Here is a 19830-nt window from a genome sequence, read left to right as displayed (position 1 = left end):
CACTTGATGCTTCAGTACGTCACGACGACGTGCTGACTTACAGAGATAAGCGAGACAAAAGCATTGCTTTTGCCTGTTTATTGGACTATTTCTCGTTCTGCCCACATTTTCAGGGAGAAAAAATAAAGATGACTATTTCTCGCACATCATGTCCTATGACCCCACAGGCTCCCGGGTCCCGCCTGTCATTCACCTCTGCCTCTCCCACCCTGCCTGGCCCAGAGCCTCGAACACATAATAAAGGCTCCGTAGATGCTAGTTGAGTAAATGATCACCCCACCTCTTCTCTATTTATTCTTTTGATATTTATAGAGCAACCACTTAATAGCAGAGAGTTCTTCTAAACCGCACAGCGTTTGTTTGCCACTGCCAGGGCGGAGGAAGGGTTAAGTTAAAGGGGCAGCTCTCCAATCACTGCCAGTCCAGATGAATTTGTCAGCCTCCCTGTCTGCTGTTCCTCTTCACACCCTCTTTCCCCAGCACGCCCTGAACCTCAGCCCCTAGGGGTTTAAGACCAAAACTTCCAGAGAAAGGCACTCATAAGGAGGAAAAATCATTTGCCAGGCCCTTGAAAACGGCTTCCTTCTCTGCACCATTTCCATCAGGAGCTTGCTAGAGACTCACTCCCCAGCACTCTGTACTGAGCCTGTGATTTTTTTAACCCTTTCGGGTCATGAACCCATCTGAGGATCTGTGGACAGCGACACACCCTCTTCAGAGAAATGCACACACACGTCTTCAAACACATGCAGGGCCTGGGCAGGGACGGTTCCCAGACCTCCATAAGCCGGTTCACAGGTCCACAGGCACAAGGCCGCAACTCCTAGGCTATGGGGATCAGAGAGGGGAGGGGGAGCTAGGCCTCAGTTGACCTGGCACTGCCTTCTCGGTTGGTCTGGACGACACCTCTCCTTTAACCAAAAGGGATTAGGGTCTCATAACACAGGCCCCTCAAAACAGCACCACAACCCAGTCTGAATTCACAAATCATTCAGCTCTTCCATTTGTTTCAACTTAAAATATAAGAAGAAGGGGAAAAGAAAAGAACAGAGGAAATGTTTTGACTAGGAGAGAAAAATTGCTCTATAAAAGATACTTCCGAAATGACTTAAAAACACAATCAAAGATAGCTTCCTGCTACTGTGCATGTTAACCCGTCACTTCCCCGCAGGCTAACTCCACATAATAATCCAATATTTACCCGACCTGAACCAGGGGTGGGCCCACCGGGTGGCCTGGGGAGCCATCTGCAATAGATTTTTTAGTGGTCATTTACACTTGCCACTGTAATGGAATAATGGGAGCGCCTAGCCGTAGATTGATTCGGTTAAAGCGAATATGATGGCCCTTTAATTTGGGAAACTCTGCAAATCTGAGCTTTCAGATCATCTCTGGACCCCACTGTCAGACTCTGTATGTGGTTTGTCTGTGTACAGCAAATCTTAAGAAATGTTTGGTGAATGACTTCATGAGATGCATGCATAAGTGAATGGCTTGTAAACCAGCCCCCTTAAATACACACACACACAAACACACACACACACATGTAGGTTCACATGGCTGTACCCTTGACTCATATTGCTTCTTCCTCCCCTTGTGCACCTAACTGCCACTATTCCTTCAGCACTCAGCTCTGCTATCATCTCCTCCTGGAAGCCTTCCCTGATCTCCCCTGGCTGGGATAAGAGCTCTGGATCCTCATAGTATCTTTCTATTAGAATTAACATTTGTCTTCCTTTGATATCTGCTAAGGACTGAATTATGCCCCCCCTCCAAATTCATATCTTGAAGTCCTAAACCCCAACATGCCTATATTTGGACACAGGGCCTATAAGGAGGTTAAATTAAACCTAGTAAGGTTAAATAAAGTCAGAAGGATGGGGCCCTAATCTAATAGGACTGGTGTCCTTATAAGAAAAGACACCAGAGTGCTCCCTTTCTTTCCCCCTCTCTCCATGCACACAAACCAAGGAAGGGCCATGTGAGGACACAGCTAGAAGGCGGCCATCTGCAAGCCAGGAAGAGAGCCCTCACCGGAAACCAACCCTGCTGGCACCTTGACTTTGGACTTCCAGCCTCCAGAACCGTGAGAAGATAAATTTCTGTTGTTTAAGCCACCCAGTCTGTGGTATTTTGTTACGGCAGCTCAAGCAGACTGACAACAGTACCAATGCACAGACACACGAGCTCCTTGAGGGCTGAGACTGTATCGTCTTCCTGTTTCTAGTCTTAGTACCTAATGTGGTCCTTGCACACAGTAAGTGATTAATAAATTCCTGTTGAGTAAATATAAGAGTGGATGGAGGTAAAAGGCTGCAAAGACCTCCTCCCTTTCTCACCCTTAGAATCTCAGAGCTATGTTTAAACCCCCTCAGGTCAGAGTAGGTAAAAAACTCAGACCCTCCAGGTGCTGTCACTCACTGAGGGAGAGGCAAGGTGGCTGCCTTCTAGCTGTGTCCTCACATGGCCCTTCCTTGGTTTGTGTGCAGGGACGCAGAGAGGGGAAGGAGAGGGAGCACTCTGGTGTCTCTTATAAGGACACCAGTCCTATTGGATTAGGGCTCCATCCTTCTGACTTCATTTAACCTTAATAGGTTTAATTTAACCTCCTTATAGGCCCTATGTCCAAATATAATCATGTTGGAGTTTAAGGGTTCAAGATATGAATTTGGGGGCATAATTCAGTTCAAGGCAAAGCCAGACGTCAACCCTCTCAGTGTCCTTCCTGCCAATTACTTGCAGCTGTTGGGGCCACCTGCCCAGATGTCAGATGCAAGAGAGAAGAGACAGTTAAGAAATAATAAAATGCTCAACTCAACAACATCTTTTATTCATATGGGAGCAGGTCCTGGCTGCAGAGTCCTTTAACCCGTTGACCAAGCCACCAGTAAGGGACCACTAGCTACGTCGGCGGTGCTTTGCAAGATCACCAAGGGGAAAGCCTGGTGCCTGCCCTGAAAGAACCTGTAATCTAGTTGTGAGGTCTGAGTTAGGAAATATTCTCTGGGTCCTTGGTACCTTCATTGGTCAGTAGACTCGTGTTTACTGAGTATCTAGAACCCGCAGAACATGGTCAGGTAAAAAAAAGATTAATCAGCTATGGACCCTAGCTTTCAGGAGCTTTTATAAGTAAAAACAAAACAAATAATAATGATGAGGATAATGAGAAGAGTAGCAGTCAACACTTAATGAAATCTCATTATAAGCCAGGCACTGGTCTCCATGCTTTCCATATATTAACCTATCTATTCCTCACAACAGTTCTATGACATGGGTTTTATTATCCCCATTTCACAGATGAGGAGACTGAGGCAGAGACAGATTAAGTAGTTTGCCTCACATATAAAGCAACCAAGGAGTAGAGCTGGGATTCAATCCCAGCGATCTGTCTCCAGACCCCTTGTCCTTAGTGACTAAAAGTGCCACATAGGTGACAGAGACCTTCTTTTCCCTCCTCCTTAGAAAGTGGGGCTGGACAGGGTGCAGTGTTTTCATAGGTTGATGACAGAATAAGAGGAGGTGCAGCCATGTAAAGCAGGTACACACCCAGGTGGAAGCAGGTGGGGGCCCTGGGGTGGCTTGCTCAGCCAGGTCCCCACTCAGTGCCCACTCTGTCCAGGCAAACCCTATAGGTGGAGCCAAGGGGCTCTGTGCAAACCCCCTGGACCAACCATCTCCATGGTCCTCCCCCAGCTCAACAGTCTACGATTCCAGTGCTGTGAGACTTCTGACAACAGAGAAGATTTGCAGAGCTAAGGAAGCCAGAGATCATCCAAGAGTCTCAGAAGGTGTGGAAGGGAGATGTAAGCTGTCTCCTCGGGGACAGGAAGGCTCAGTGAAGGCAGAAAGAGGATGGCGGGTAATGTTCCAGGCCCGGGTAAACGCCAGCTGGAGGGCGATGAACCCTAACCCTAACCCTCACTTAGGGCAGAGCAAATGAACGGGTTCAGCAGATCCAATTTGAATTTTGTCCCACCCTTGTTTTTCCAGGTCCATGGGTCATCTTTAGTGCATCATCTTTCTTCTGGAACTTTTAACGAATATGTGGTCATCTGGCTCTTCAACTTGATGAGAGCAACTTTACACGTGTACCTTCATCCAGGAACGATACTGAAAAAATAGAGTTTGCACGTAAATGGAAGGTCCAGGAGAAACGGGCTTGCTGCAGCCTCTTGCATTTCCGTGGAAGTTAGCTGATGCTCCATCACTGAGAACATGACCCAGTTTAGCAACAACATCGACACAGCAGGGACTAGGGAAAAGGCCAAGTATTAGAAGACCAAGGCCCATGGGAGGTGAGATGCCACAAAGTGGAGGTAGAGACCAGTCCCCGGCTCTGCTTTTGATTAGAGCCTCTGGTAGTCACACGGCTGGAGGAAACCGAGAGAGAACAATGTGAACAGTAGCAGCAACAACAGACTCTCAGGAATCTGCCCTTGAGCGTGGCTGCGGTTCTCTGCCCAGGGCGCAAAGGCGATCCTCACAGAGACAGGGCAGGTTCACTCCCAGTTTTAGATCCTCTGTGTTTGGGGAGTCCCCAAAGAACTGGGTCTTCCTTCATCTGGAGGTGACAAAGGGCAAAAGCTCTGGGCTCATTACCATGTAAATGAAAACTACAAGGCAGATTTTCAGCAAAGCCGCTCTCAGGCGATAAATGCCCTGCTACCTCATTAAACCATGCAGGACCCTCTTCTATTAATTCAAAGCCCGCTGATTGGGCTGTCCTTTAAAGGGCTCCTTCCCCAAAATGAGACCCGGCATTCCAGGGTTGAGGACAGCTGGGGACCCGAGAGGCTGCTGCACCAAGGCGCCCTTGGCGGCTAACAGGCTTTTTCCCGAAGGGCTCTGAGGATGGATCGCAAACGGGATTTCCAGGCATTCCCGCTAAGGACTAGGAGTCCCAAGGTCTCCAGCCCACAGACACCCAAAAGCAGCATCCCATCCGCAAAGCTCTAAAGAGAGTCTGGAGGATTAGAGCCAGTATGCAGCTGGAGTTCGACGTAGATCAAGCACTTAGTGAGTCTCTGGATCCAGACGCGGCTCCCAATTCATGCTACTGTCCTACCTGAGCCCGGAGCTGCTGGCTCAGCGTGCCGGGATGCTTCCGGCAGAGAAATACGACTCAGGAGGAGGAGGAGGCGGAGAGGGACACGCGGAGCCCCCGCCTCGCTCCTGGACCTCTGAAGCACCTTTAATCCATCCCCTGCCTGCCTCACATGTTGAATTGCTTTTTCCTGGGGCATCTGTGAGCACACAAAAGGGGCTGACTGGGCTTGGGCCAACAGCTATTGAGAAGTTCCTCTCCGCGGTACAAGGACCTTCTCAATCTCCAGACGCGACCATTCACTGTAGGCGCCGGCAGCAGGGCTGGAGCACAGATTGGCACATTCCCCTTTGCAGCAAAAGAGCTCCTCCAGCTGCCTTGACATCGTGTCTGCATAAAATGAGCTTTCAGGGGGTCAGGACCCGCACGTGGGGAGGTGTTTCCGTGCTGTGCAGGGCATCTTCCTTTTGGATTTAGGAAAGCAAAAGGCAAAAATGGCCCTAGGCACAGTGGAGAAGTCTCCTTCCAGACCGGCAAGCCTAACTCTGTCTTGTATTTATAAAACCCCTTGTCTTCTGACCCTGCCTCTTCCATACCTGCACATCCGGCCCCCTGCGGAGTGTAAAGGACCGAGCCTTGTTGCCCCTGATTTACAGATGAAGAAACCAAAGCATGGAGAGGTTAAGTGACTTGCTTCAGAGGTGACAGAGCTGGTCACAGGGGGTGGGGGTGACAGAGGGCTCTCTCTCTGACAATCGCACCTTTGAAGATTAACTGACAGCCTGAGAGGACTGAATCTTTGAAGGACCGGAGAACAGGGCTGCCAAAGGATTTGTGTAAGAAGGACGTGCAGCTGAAGCACGGAGCTCGTAAAATATCCCAGCCCCCCAGGAGTTCGGAGGAAGGGGCAACTGCGGGGAGGAGGTCCCCCAGGCAACCCTCACTGCACTCACGCACACCATCCCCTCTGCTCAACATCCCCAGGAGGGGGAACACACAAACACCACCTAGTGACCGTGTCCAGCTCTAGTTCTCGGGTTAGCTCCGTCCTCCCTGTGAAGGCTGGAAAAGACTGCGACACTTCTGCAGTCAAGCATCAAACATCTCTGTGCAGACCCTCCATCCTCCCAAACAGAGCCTTCCTCCCTCCTGCCCTGCTTTCCTTTCTGTCCGGTGGGTGTAGGCATCCCGAATTCAAAGTACTTAAACATCATCCTGATAATAACATAAGATTAAACCTCCTGCCCCCAAACAGAATGGGCCATCAACAGTCAGAATCAAGTTCTACTGTCGTTGTCACTGTTTTGTTATTATCACCACCAATACTGATTAGCAGCACAACTCCTCACCCTCCTTACTGGCTTCTCCTCTTGACATTTGAATGTGGATGTTTCCTGGGCTTCCTCCTCAAACCCTCTTCTACACTCTCCTCCTGGCAAAGTCATGCCCCTCCTGCAGCTCCTGCCACTTTTTTTTTGGCCACACCACGCAGCATATGGGATCTTAGTTCTCCGACCAGGGATCCAACCCGTGGCCCCTGCAATGGAAGCGTGGAGTCCTAACCACTGGACCACCAGGGGATTCTGATGCATAAATCTGAGTCTCCAGCTCTAATCTCTCTCCTGAGCACCTAACCGAGTTTTCCACTGCCTGATGGACAGATGGTGCCCGTCCATCAGGTGTCCCAAATGGGTGTCCTGCAGGCAATGCAAGTCTCCTAGTCCAAACTGAGCTCATTAGCTTCCCTCCAAATGACTGCTGCTGAGGCTCTGCTAACGGCTCTTCCTCCGTCCCCACATCCAGCCAGCTGTCTGGCCCCAGTTCCTCCTCCTTCTTCACCTATGTTACATGCATTTATTTCTCTGTAGTTAAAGCCCTCATCATGTCCCTCCTGGGCCAACGCAAGATTCTTCTAACTGGCCCGTGCTGGAATACAAGTTCCCTGAGGTCAGAGCTGTTTTGCTCCCCACTGGATCCTCCACCAAGTCACAGTAAACCCTTCATGAGCAAAGATCTCTCTATCTCTCCTCCATCTTCACATTGCTAAAAAATTCTTCCCTAAAGCAAAGATCCAATCACGTCATGTCCCCGAAGACATATTCTGTAGGTCACCAGTTGACCTCAGTGTTCAAATTCCTACACATCATAATTAGCTGGGCATGTAGCCCCAACCTGCCTGTCCGGCCCCCTCCCTTGTGTCTTCTCAATCTATCTGCCCTTTACTAAGGCTGCCCTGGGCTAGTCCTTGTCTTTGGTACATATTCTTTTCAATCTTAGTATTTGTATCCTCTCTCCTGGAGGGAAAAAAAAAAAAGCACCTCTCAACCAACACTTTCTCTGCCTGGAAAATTATTTTATTGTTCAAGACTTAGCTCAAGTGTCCTCTTCTTCGGTAAGCCTCCCCCTGCTCCTCCTCCTTCCCCAGAGTCTCCAAGATACATCTCCACTATAGGACCTGCTATAGGAATTATGACAGTGAGTTCTATACCGGGGCCAGGGCCCGGTGACCTCCTAGTGATCTTAATACCACACACCTGTCTCAGCCTGTGCCATCGGGTGTTATTATGTATTTGTTACACTATATTCCTTCAAAACAAATGAAACTCTTGGTAGGCTAACCCCAGCATGGTGAATGTAGCAAACATTCATTATTCATCATCAGTTTGTTAGTGATGACGTTGGCACCTCAGATAGTTACGATACTTCCCCCTAGTCATGCATTTGATTCTCACAACAATCATGGGAGCCAGATGGTCCAAGTATTTCACAAATAATGAAACTGAGGCAGCAAATAGGTTACCATCACTTGGCCAGATGGTGACAATAGCAAGGAAAACTGACTCCAAAGTACTCCAAAGTACTCCTGAAAATGCATCCTTGGGTTAGATTCTGACATTGAGACTGAGTTAGTTAACAGAGGCAGTGTAATAGAACAATTGAGAGCCTCTCCCAGGATTACGCTTCTAAACCTATCAAGTTTCTACAAAACAAGTAGATCCTGTTATTTCTGCCTGGAGAGAATCAGAATCTTCTGACTTTAAGTGTTAAAGGATTCTTCTACATACAGAAACTCTGAATTTGGAAACCAGCTAGATGAGCCACAATGTTGTACAACATCCAGGTTTTAAAGAATCCACGATAAGAATGGATTTTCTTTCTTTCTTAAAAGAACCTCTCTCTTGCTGCTTCACCCAATTCAATCACATATACCTTTTATAAATGCAATCAAACCAAAGAAATAAGGTCTTTTCTGTATTTTGTTACTCGGAGAAAAAAGGCGTCTTGAACACGAGTGACCCTCCTTGTTCGGCTCTGCTCCCTCACTGGTAATTCCAGGACATAAAAGTCACCAATTTCAAACAGAAACAGGAGATAACCAGGTCGAACTGTCATTTCCAGAAAACCTTACTCATCCTCTCTCTTGAAAAGGTCAGTTTATTGGGATAATGATGAAATGATTATTAACCAATCTTACTGGGCTCTGCAAGTCCTCTTACCTCTAAGGATAAAAATCCATTCCTGGAGACCAGGCATTCACTGGACGTGCTCACACTTGTGTACACCCATAGCCCCCTGCCCTCCTGGGGCTGCCTGTGGCTTTACCCCACGGTGAATTAATGCAGGCTCCCCCACCACAGTGCTCCCAAGTTTACTGGCATCGCCAGACAATGTCAAGAATTATTTTGTTTTACTTCTCTGATGTTCCCAGTTTACCTTGTTTCAGATTAATAAAGCAATTACAATACTCTCAATTAAGAAGCTATTTTACAATGCACTTTCAATTCCGGTTTGTGAGCAACTCACTTAATTATTTCTATTTGTTTTTCTTCCTGAGTGGATAATTTCTTCTGTCTTAGAATAGTAGAGCAACCTTTTTCTTAAAGAAGAAATACTGGGCCAAATTCTTCCTTAAAACTTAGTGTCTTCAGCTCATACCATCAAACATAAACATCTTCCTGGACAGTAAACAGAGCTCAGATCTCATCAAATATCAAACCTTATTCTTACTTCAAAGCTGTTGAAGGAACTTTTCGTCATCTTCATGATCCTCAGCTATAATTTTTCTTTTTATCTTTTGATATGTACTAATTAGATTATAATCTACATCGTATAAATGAAAAGACAGGTTTAAAGGCTGGCCCCGAACAACAAAGAAAAAAGAGCCTCGACCCATAGGCCTGGCTGCTTATCCGTCTTTGTCTATTTGTGGGACCTTAGGAGATCAACCTCCCAGAGAATGTTTCTTCAAATTAAAAAAAAAAAAAAAAAAAAGAGAGAGAGAGAGAAAAATCAAAATCTCTTCATTTCACTGGGTTGTTAAGAAAATTAAAGGTGGTGATACATGTAAAAACACCTTGCAAACCATAACACTCTAAGCACATATTAGCTAAAGTTATTATTAGTGCTTGACAACATGGCATGGAAAAGGACCCCTCCAGGGAAGGTTATCTCATTGGGAACGATAAACAGGAGGGGATGGTGATGGCCTGACAGTCACTAAGGCTATCTCATTGGGGACAATAAACAGGAGGGGATGGTGATGGTCTGACAGTCACTAACAGAAGGCCCCAGAGACCAGCCATTTGTTTTCACACCCTTTGCTCCTCAGGACATGTAAGACTCAGAGCATATCTCATTCATTCTGACCCCCTTCCTCAGACAGTCACAAAGAGACTGGAATTGAAATAAAACACATCCTGATAGGTTCACGAGTTTCTAGCCCCTTCCCTTTCTCCATTTGGAGCTCAAGATTTAGGCACTGTGGCCCTCACTTTTTCTCGAGTTGAGAGATTCTGTTGCTGTTGTTGATTTGCTTATATATTTTCTGCTTCTGAGTCACAACACAAAAGAGTGCCCCTGGAAATGCAAATCAAAACCACAATGAAAAATCACCGTACACCTGTCAGAATGGCTATCATCAAAAAGATAACAAATATTGGGGCTTCCCTGGTGGCGCAGTGGTTGAGAATCTGCCTGCCAATGCAGGGGACACGGGTTCGAGCCCTGGTATGGGAAGATCCCACATGCCGCGGAGCAACTAGGCCCGTGAGCCACAATTACTGAGCCTGCGCGTCAGGAGCCTGTGCTCCACAACAAGAGAGGCCGCGACAGTGAGAGGCCCGCACACCGCGATGAAGAGTGGCCCCCACTCGCCGCAACTAGAGAAAGCCCATGCACAGAAACGAAGACCCAACACAGCCAAAAATAAATAAATAAATAAATAAATAAATAACAAAGATAACAAATATTAATATATTAATAGTATAGCACAGAGAACTCTTCTCAGTACTCTGTAATGACCTACATGGGAAAAGAATCTAAAAAAGAGTGGATATGTGTATATGCATAACTGATTCACTTTGCTGTACAGCAGAAACTAATACAACATTTTTAATCAACTATAATCCAATAAACATTTTTTTTAAAAAAGACAACAAATAATAAGCGTTGGTGAAGATGTAGAGAAAAGGGAACCCTTGCACACTGTTGGTGGGAATGTAGACTGGTGTAGCCACCATGGGAAACAGCACAGAGGTTCCTCAAAAAATTAAAAATAGAACTACCATATGATCCAGCTATTCCACTCCTGGGCATATATCCAAAGAAAATGAAAACACTAATTTGAAAAGATATATGCTCCCCCATGTTTATAGCAGCACTATTTACAATAGCCAAGATATGGAAGTAACCTTAATGTCCGTCAACAGATGAATGGATAAAGAAGATGTGGTATACATATACAATGGACTATTACTAAGCCATAAAAAAGAATGAAATTTTGCCATTTGGAACAACATGGATAAGCCTAGAGGATATTGTGCTTAGTGACATAAGTCAGACAGAGAGAGACAAACACTGCATGTTTTCACTTATATGTGGAATTTAAAAAATAAAACAAATGAGTATAACAAAACAGAAACAGATACAGAGAACAAACAAGTGGTTACCAGTGAGGGGAGGGGCACAATAGGGGAAGGGGATTAAGAGGTACAAACTACTATGTATAAAATAAATAAGAGGGACTTCCCTGGTGGTCCAGTGGTAAAGAATCCCCCTTACAAGGCAGGGGACACAGGTTTGACCCCTGGTCAGGGAACTAAGATCCCACACGCCTCAGGGCAACTAGATCGTTGCACCACAACTACTGAGCTCGCGTGTCTCAACTAGAGAGCCTGCGTGCTGCAAACTACAGAGCCCACATGCCCTGGAGCCTGGGCGCCGCAACTAGAGAAAAGCCCGCGCGCCGCAAGGAAAGATCCCGCATACCTCAACAAAGATCCCACATGTCGCAACTAAGACCTGACGTAGCCAAAAATAAATAATAAAATAAATAAATAAATAATTTAAAAATAAAATAAAATAAATAAGATACAAGGATGTAATGTACAGCACAAGGAATATAGCCATCATTTTATAATAAACTTAAATGAAGTATAATCTTAAAAACTATCAAATCGGGGACTTCCCTGGTGGTGCAGTGGTTGAGAATCTGCCTGCCAATGCAGGGGACACGGGTTCGAGCCCTGGTCCGGGAAGATCCCACATGCCACGGAGCAAATGGGCCCGTGAGCCACAATTACTGAGCCTGCGCATCTGGAGCCTGTGCTCCGCAACAAGAGAGGCCGCGATAGTGAGAGGCCCACGCACCGCGATGAAGAGTGGCCCCCGCTTGCCACAACTAGAGAAAGCCCTCGCACCGAAACGAAGATCCAACACAGCCATAAATAAATAAATCAATAAATCAATAAAAAATAAAAAATAAAAAATAAACTATCAAATCACTATGTTATATACCTGAAACTAATGTAACATTGTATATCAACTACACTTTAATTGAAAAAAAGAGTTCTCTTATTCCAAGGTGGGGCAGGCCACAGTTCCAAAATATTTGATAACTGTGGCTTAAAGAGAAATATTTGGGTTGAAATACAAAAAGCAAAAAAATGCATTTAGAGATTAGCATCCCCATGCCTACGGAGAAAGTTTACAATTAAAAGGATAATATGGGTCACCATGCCTTACTATCGGGGTGACCCTGAGCAATAATAGTTCCTACTTCGTAGAGCTGTCATGAGGATTAAATGAGTTAATATATGTAAATGTGGAGAAGAGCATTGGCACAGAGGAAGCACTGTCTAAAGGTTTGCCATTAGTATTATTACAACAATTGACAAATTTTTATCAATCACTCAGGTGCTGGCCAATTTAAAACTTGTCCCCCCCAAAAATAAAATAAAATAAATAAAACTTGTCCCATCTTGCAGGGGACACGGGTTCGAGCCCTGGCCTGGGAAGATCCCACATGCCACGGAGCAGCTGGGCCCGTGAGCCACAATTGCTGAGCCTGCGCGTCTGGAGCCTGTGCCCCGCAACGGGAGGGGCCGCGATAGAGAAAGGCCCGCGCACCGCGATGAAGAGCGGTCCCCGCACCGCGATGAAGAGTGGCCCCCGCTTGCCGCAACTGGAGAAAGCCCTCGCACGAACCGAAGACCCAACACAGCCAAAAATAAATAAATAAATAAATAAATAAAAGAAAATCCTTAAAAAAAAAAAAAGAAGGAAAAGCAAAATTTAAAAAAAAAAAAAAAAAAAAAAAAACTTATCCCATCTTTTTCCAATCTTCAATGGTTAGCAACAGTTGACAGTTTGTTCTTGTGAGAATGGACCAATAAATCAACAAAATGTTGTATCTGATCCACGAGAATATACATCGGATGCATCTGTCCTAAGTGCTGTGGTTGGTTTTGGAGAAATGCGACTGTGTTTATAAACAAATTAGAAAACCTACTTTTCTGCCCCTTTCTTTCCCTCATTTCAGAGACAATGATCCCAATGACCTCTTTAGACATATTGTTACTAAGTGTGGTTGTTTCAATTATCAAACACCAAATGAGCTTGCAAAATAAGACAAGGATAAAAGAAGTCTGGAAAAATCACCTTCCTCTTCAGTATCAATAAATAACACTAAATTTTCAATTGAATTAAAAATGTACATGAAGAAAACAGTTTGATGCAACCTTCTGCATTCAAACTTTCGAGAAGAAACCAGCCCTTACTTGTCAGTTTCCTAAGGATCAAGGACTACATTCCCTTATCTTCATATCCCCAGGGCATGCAACAGACACTCTCAAAAGATGGATGCATAGATGGAAAAAACAGAGCTGCCTTTTACCCACATTGTTCAGAACCCATCAAATTCCTATAATCACGGAATTAAAGAATGTTAGTGATGTGGAAGGAATTGAGCTCAGGAGAAGTTACACAACTTGCCCAAAGCCACATAGCTATTTAACAGCAGAGACTGAACTTGATCCATCACCCCTATAAAGAACACAGGGCTCTCAAGCTGTACCAGAGCTTCCCAGCTAAGGGCAAGTCTCCGTGGCCTTTTGGAAGCTTTTGAAATATGCCTCTGACACCAGGAAAAGTGTCACATGGGTGCTTTTCTTCATGTATCTAATCAATATTTACTGGAGAGCAATCTTCACCTACACTCTCCGTTACTCTCAGGAATTAAAGAACCACTGACTCTCTCTCCAACTTGCCACTTCAGGCCTCTGAGATGAGAGATTCGCTACTTGTGGTATGAAATCCTTCTCCCGTCTCCCAAAGCTTTCCGATTTCACCTCAGGGATAAATCAAAAGCGTTTCCATGCTGTTTATATTAGAGTGGCCTTTTGTTGAAGAAACATGCTTTATAATTTGAGGCGCCGGGACTTTTGTTTACAGACGGAATTAAGTACAGGTTGAAACTGTGGCTTTTAGACATAACACTGCAGGAGAAGCTTACGCTCTACCACGTAAGAAATCTTTCTCAAACTCCAAGAGACTGGCACCTCCAAATCAGTGAGCTGGGCAGACAGCATTTGTTCCTGCCTGCTGGCACACAGCTCAATGCTACGGCCACATGGCCCAAACAAGACCTCCAGGAGCCTAAGCCAGCGGTACCAGTGCCACACCTCTGATGTGCAGACAGGGCAGCCCAACGGAGAGTGCCCTGGGTCAGAGACTTGGAAGCAGAGAAAGGAAACGGAGCATAGCTCAGATGATATTACGTTCCTGCTCTAAACCCTTCAGTGGTTCCCACTGCCTGCTGTGCGACACTCAGAATCCTCACCGGGGCTTACAGTTGGGTCCCAATCTATTCCTCCTCCTTACCTCCTGGTTCCCTGCAGGTCTACCATGTTCTAGATGATCCAGACTGTTCTATCTCCCTGAACAGTTCAATGACGTCACCACCTCCACACCTCTGCACAAGGTGCCTCTCCCCCGAGATGCTCCAACCACTCCCTCCCTCAGATCTCATCCTAAGTGCCACCTCTTCTCTAGAACCTTTCCTGAGTTCTCCTCCAACCTCCCAGGCCTCCTCCAAGTGGAAGTGGCCTCAATCGCCATGACACTCTTGCAGTCCTTTTGTAACCGCCCATGGTAATTATTTTCTAAACGGTGTGGCAGCAATTTGGGAATGTTTTTTCTTGTCGTCAGTCAGCATTAGCTGAGCATCTTCCGTGTGTCAGATGCTGTGCTGGGTGCCTGGGACATGAAAATAAATAAAGTCAAGGTTCTTGCCTTCAATGGGCTTATGCTCTAGTGGATGAGATGACACTAGGACAAAGAGTTATACCTAGTGCAGGGGGGAAATGAAATATGAGAGAGATGATGGCATTTTAAGTTGGGTCTGAAAGAGAAATGTGTTCACTGGGCAAAAAATAGAGAGGGAGGAAGGGTTCTTCGAGGGAAAAAGAACATTATATACAGCAGTGCTTGTCACAGGTTTTACTGAATGAATAAAACAAAGGCCGGGAAGGTTAGCTCCTTCCTGATTGGTTAGCTCCCTGCTCACTACTGTCTACATTTACTGAGTGTGTTCACGACTCCCATCCCTCACAGCAACCCCGGAAGTTAGGCAGCACCATCCTCATTTTATGGATGAGAAAACTGAGGCTTCCAATGCCCAAAGCCCCAAAGCTGTCAAGTAGCAGAGCGTGGCCGGTGTTCCTGATACTATAAGGTTGTACTAATGAGTTCGCCTTCAAGGACCTAAATATAAAGCAAACTCTTAGCTCTCTTCCTCTGAGCCTGGGTGGACCACTCCGGGCAGCCCTCAAATACCCAAAAACCATCTCAGGGAACACATACTGCGAGGGAAGAAGAGAGAAGCAGCCGAAGCTGTGCTGCGTGCAGATTCTGGGAACAGCGAGGCCCTGTGTCTCCCTATAAACCTGATGTTACTCCTCTCACGGTACATGGTTTTAGTGGCCCCAAATGTGGGCCCTCTGTCCTAAGATATAAACGGCAACCGGGAAAGAGCCATCCAAAAGTCACCTCAGGCCAACTCAGGCTCATTAAAGCTCCCTTAGGGCTCCGAGAATTGAATGGAACCTCTGGCTTTCTAGGAGAAAGCATTTCGTTTTTGACAGAGTTCTTTTCCCCCCTTTTCTTCATCTGATCATTTTCTCAATTTTTCCCTTTCACGTTCAGGCTTTTTCTGTAACTCTTGTATTGGGCACATGCTCTTCTTTTTTTTTCCTCGTAGCTGAGACTATTATATCTTGCTATTGTCATGTTCCTTTTCCATTGAAAGCAATCAAAAATGAAAATCCACATTTCAGAAGTGTCTATTAAATAGGCACCTTTTCATGGTTGGAAAAAAAAAAAAAAAGACAGCACTCTCTGAGGGCTGAGTTTCAGTTCTGTGTGTCACCTAAAGATTAGACACTTGGGTGAGACTTCTGCCTCTTCACAGGCCATTTGTATTTGGGTATTTGGGAGAGATGGTAGAAAGTCTGGAGTCAGAACCAACTTGTTTTAAGGAATTCGTCGTCGAAAGCATTGCTAATCAAAGTGTGGTCCTGGGACCAGTAGCAACTGCATCGCTTGTGAGCTTGTTGGGAACGGAGACTCTCAGGCTCACCCCAGACCAGCTGAACCAGAATCTGCCGTTTTGCAAGATCCCAAGTGATTCGTAAGTACATTAAAATTTTAGAAGCACTGGTCTAGAATTAAAAGGAATTTGCTTTAATGAAACCATCCTGTAGCCTCCACGTGGATTTCTTTCCGAAGAAAGAAATCTCTGTACAGTGAACTCCATAGAGCAACCTCCACCACCCTTTTCCACCCAAATTGTTTATTCATGGAAGAATTCTGAAATGATAAATCATCTTCCAGAAATCACACTCAGCCTGAGGGAGTTCCAGATGACACAAAGCTGATGGCCAGCCTTTCTGCGGCGTGTGGGAACTAAGAAGGGAGAGGTGATAGGCGACCCTCGTCCCGCCTTCTTTAAGGCCCTGGATCTTTTTGTTGATATCTTTGCCTCTCGGAAGAGGGGAGCGAAAGACGTGTTGTACAACCGCACGAGTGACTAATGTGAGACTGAGGGGGCTGTGCTGTGTACTGAGCTCTGAGATCCTTGAGTGGGGGGATGCTCTGTAAACACAAATGGCAGAACCAAGGGCCAACCAAGTCCAGGCTGTGCTCAGACCTCACACTTCCAATAACAACAGTCAAGACACACACAGATGAACCCAGACTAACCTGTCATCTACACTGGAGAAAGGAACAGAGAGGATGGAGAATCACGTGCACCTGGTTTAAGGAAATGACAGCTAGAGCTGGAGGCAAGAAAAGAGAAGAGGGGAGGTGATGACCAGGCCCTGCTCGAGGCTGTCCTGCCCATCTGGTCCCACTCACCCTCCAAGTGGAGCTAAAGCTCACGGGCGGACAGAGGCTGTGACCAGAGCCCTGGCAGGCCACACAGGTGCTGGCCTGGCATCCCACTTGACCTTGTCCTCTATGAAGAGGACACCTGCCTCAGAGACATTTCTGTAAAAAAAGGGAGCACCAAAAAAGTTACCTCTTGTTGAAAAACCAAAACCGGGTCCCCCATCCAAAGTGAGTGTTTTCGCACTAATTCCGATAAATATGCACATCACAGGAAGCTCGTTTAGACTCCTGGCATCTCTCAGACCTCTAAGTGCAACACCTGGGTTATTGATTCCTCTGTGTTAAAGCCCAACTTGGTAGTGCCCTCCCCCACCTCTACTAATTTTTCACCCATTATTTCCATCTTCACCTTTGAATTCTCTAAAACGGCAATATTTTAAAACACTAAAATGGTTTACTTGTATCAATCAATACCTGCTTTTCCACCAATTATAATTTATTTGTAGATTAACAGTTTTTCAGCTCCAGAAACATGATTCTGTCCTCTTAATATGCCCACATCAGCAAGCTCTCACAGGAAGTCTGGAATGGACAGCAAAGGGCAGTGGTGGCAGAAAGACCCTCAGGCTCTGAAATCCAGACAGGAATGCCATCCATCTTCCTCCACCACAACCAAAAGACAGCCCTCCCCCCCAGAACCGAATGCGTCAGAGATCAGCCGCCCCTGAGGACTGAGGCTCTGAATTTGATTTCAGCTAACTTCCACTTCATAGAAAAGCACTCGACTTTATTCCCCCTGTAACTCAGACCTGGATAAGCCAAGCAGTTCTCCAGAAACACATCTGAAGGAACACCTCTGCATCCCCTCCCCACCGCCAACATGCACGGGCATGCCTGAACACACCACCTCCCAAGGCAAAGAGAAAGTTAACTTTCAAATAAAGCTGTCCTGCAGCCAGTCTGGTCACATTTCCAGACCCTTCACATTCACAAAGGTGGTTCTTGCAACTCTGGCCTAAATCCAGAAGCTGAAAACTGACCTCTGCCTGCTGAGGGCACAGACCAGGGTCAAAGGTCCACAAACACACGTTCGCCACAAATACACCACTTTCTTTCTTTCTTTCTCTCTCTCTCTCTCTCTCTTTTGGCCAAAGTGAGAATAATGGGCCAGGCTTATTGTCTTTCCTTCAGAGAAGCCAGGATGGGCGGCTGGTGGGAAGCTCCAGACAGAATGTGGGCGTGTGAATCTATACAGGCTCCACAGAGGAATTTTCTGGGAACTCCAGGGGTTTTGAGGAAGGGTGGTCTCAGGCTGGGACACAGGGGCTCCTCGGATTCTCGGGTACCCCAGAAGTCTGGGGTGTAGGGGGGGCGGAGTGGCAAGGCTATCCTGCCAGCCAGGCGCCCCTTCCCTGCCGTCCCAGGCCCTCCCCGCCACGGCGGGGTCACTCACCGCCCGTGAGCTGTGCAGGGCCGAAGCACAGCGCCAGCTGAAACCACAGGATCACGGCCAAGAGTCTCTGGGGGGACTGAGGCTGCTGCTGCTCTAGAAATCCATCTCCATGGCTCGGGTTCATTCCATGATACATCTTTCATCCACAGAGGGCATCCGGCTTGCAAGAGTCTGCAACCAGGAGCGAACACGACGATACCCCAGGCTGCCGGGGAGCCGGGGGCCACGCTCCCCCTCCTCCGCCCTGGGACCGGGACCCTTGGCTTCCCCTGCTCTTTCCCCATTCCTCCCCCGCGCGGCCCCCGCCCCCTTTCCCACGGCGAGCTCCCCCCGCTTCTCCCCAGCGCGGGGTACACTGAGTAACAGCCGCCGCGGGATGCTGCGCGTGCGGGAGCGATGGAGGAGGGGAGGGAGGGCAGGGGTTAGCGCACATTGGCTCCGCGCCGGTCCCCTGGATTCAGCGGCTGTGACCACGACAGGAAAGTCTAAAGCCCTCCAGCCTCTCGGGGCTGAATAAACACTTTTCCCCGGGCCTATACATTTCACTCTTAGGAATCTCACGAGGTGGCACCGGATCCCCCCAGCTACTTCTCTGGTTTTCCCCAGGATCGGGATGGGTCCTACTGCCCAGTCCCCAGTGAGATTTCTCTGCGCTGTCAAAAAATTCCTCCCTCGGGGAGCAGAGCCAGGCACCAACTCCCCCTCCTCGGCCTGCGAGCGCCTCCCCGGGATGGAGAGCCCCTTCCGGGGCTCTCGGTCTTACCTGTGGGTCTCATGCATGCAGCTTCCTTCCCTCCTCCGCCTCCTCCCCCCGCCAGTCTAACCCGCATCTGTGCGCGACCTCTGCTGCCGCCGCTGCGCGAGCGAGCGAGACGGAAGCCTCGGCGGCGGCGGCAGCGGCGGCGCCGGCGGCGCCCGGCTCCAGCTCCCCGCGCCCGCGCTCTCCCTCCCCAGGCTCCGGGAGCGGACGCGTGCGGGAGTTGCGGGGGGAAGGACGACAGTCCGGTCGCGCGCCCCCGAGGAGGTACCCGCGCGCCCGCTACCTGAGCTCCCGAGCGCGCGGCGGCGTCGCGGAGAGAGGGAGGGGGCGGGGGCGGGGCGGAGGCGCGCAGCCTCGACACGCACGAGGCGGGCACGCGCCTCCGCAGACCCAGCCAGCGCCGCGGCTGGGGAAGGGGCCCAGCGAGCGCGGGGAGGGGGAAGGGACCCGCCGCCGCCGCAACCAATCGGAAGCCCGCGCGCCTGCACCTGTCGGCACAGGCCTAGGGCCGGGTCGCCCCTTTCCTGGCGCAGGACGGCGGTCTCCGCCTGCGCTGCGCGCGAGCCCGGGTGGCCGCCGCGGCCTCCGCGCGTCCTCCGGTGCCCCCAGAGCGCGGCACGGTGCGGGAGAGGGCTCCGCTTTAGGCTGCTGCCGCGGTGGCGGCTCCAACCCGTGGGACAAGAGTGCACAGGGCGGCTGGTCCCCACCCCAAGACCCTCACCACCGACGGGGTTCACGTGGGCGGGGCGGGGGACGGCCAATTGCCAAAGTCTTCCTTTCCTGCGTTTAGCTCTCTGCACCTCACCACGTCCCACCAAGGCTCTGCGTGTCCCCTCAGAGCCCGAATGACACTCTTCCCCCTCCCCCGCTCCCTTGATATTTGCCCTTTTGCGAGCCACAAGCGTT

The 19830-nt window shown here is 48.3% G+C and overlaps 1 protein-coding gene across 4 annotated transcripts in view; it reads right to left on the bottom strand.

Annotated features, from left to right (window-relative positions):
- SUSD4 (sushi domain containing 4) overlaps nt 1-19332 on the bottom strand; it is a 137083-nt gene extending 117751 nt beyond the window's left edge. For 2 of the 4 annotated variants that reach the window (XM_057554017.1, XM_057554014.1), the window contains exons 1-2: nt 18928-19198; nt 18165-18335 (exon numbers count right to left, since the gene is read on the bottom strand). In XM_057554017.1, coding sequence (XP_057410000.1) covers nt 18165-18300 — 136 coding nt within the window. In that variant the 5' untranslated portion in view covers nt 18301-18335; nt 18928-19198. The other 2 variants (XM_057554012.1, XM_057554006.1) reach the window with 2 other exon arrangements.
- Between the last annotated feature and the right edge of the window lie 498 nt (nt 19333-19830).

The sequence above is a fragment of the Balaenoptera acutorostrata genome, chromosome 1 (assembly GCF_949987535.1).
Source record: "Balaenoptera acutorostrata chromosome 1, mBalAcu1.1, whole genome shotgun sequence".
Lineage (NCBI taxonomy): Eukaryota > Metazoa > Chordata > Mammalia > Artiodactyla > Balaenopteridae > Balaenoptera > Balaenoptera acutorostrata.
The sequence above is the reverse complement of the archived record's forward strand: the minus strand, read 5'-3'. Positions and strand labels throughout refer to the sequence as shown.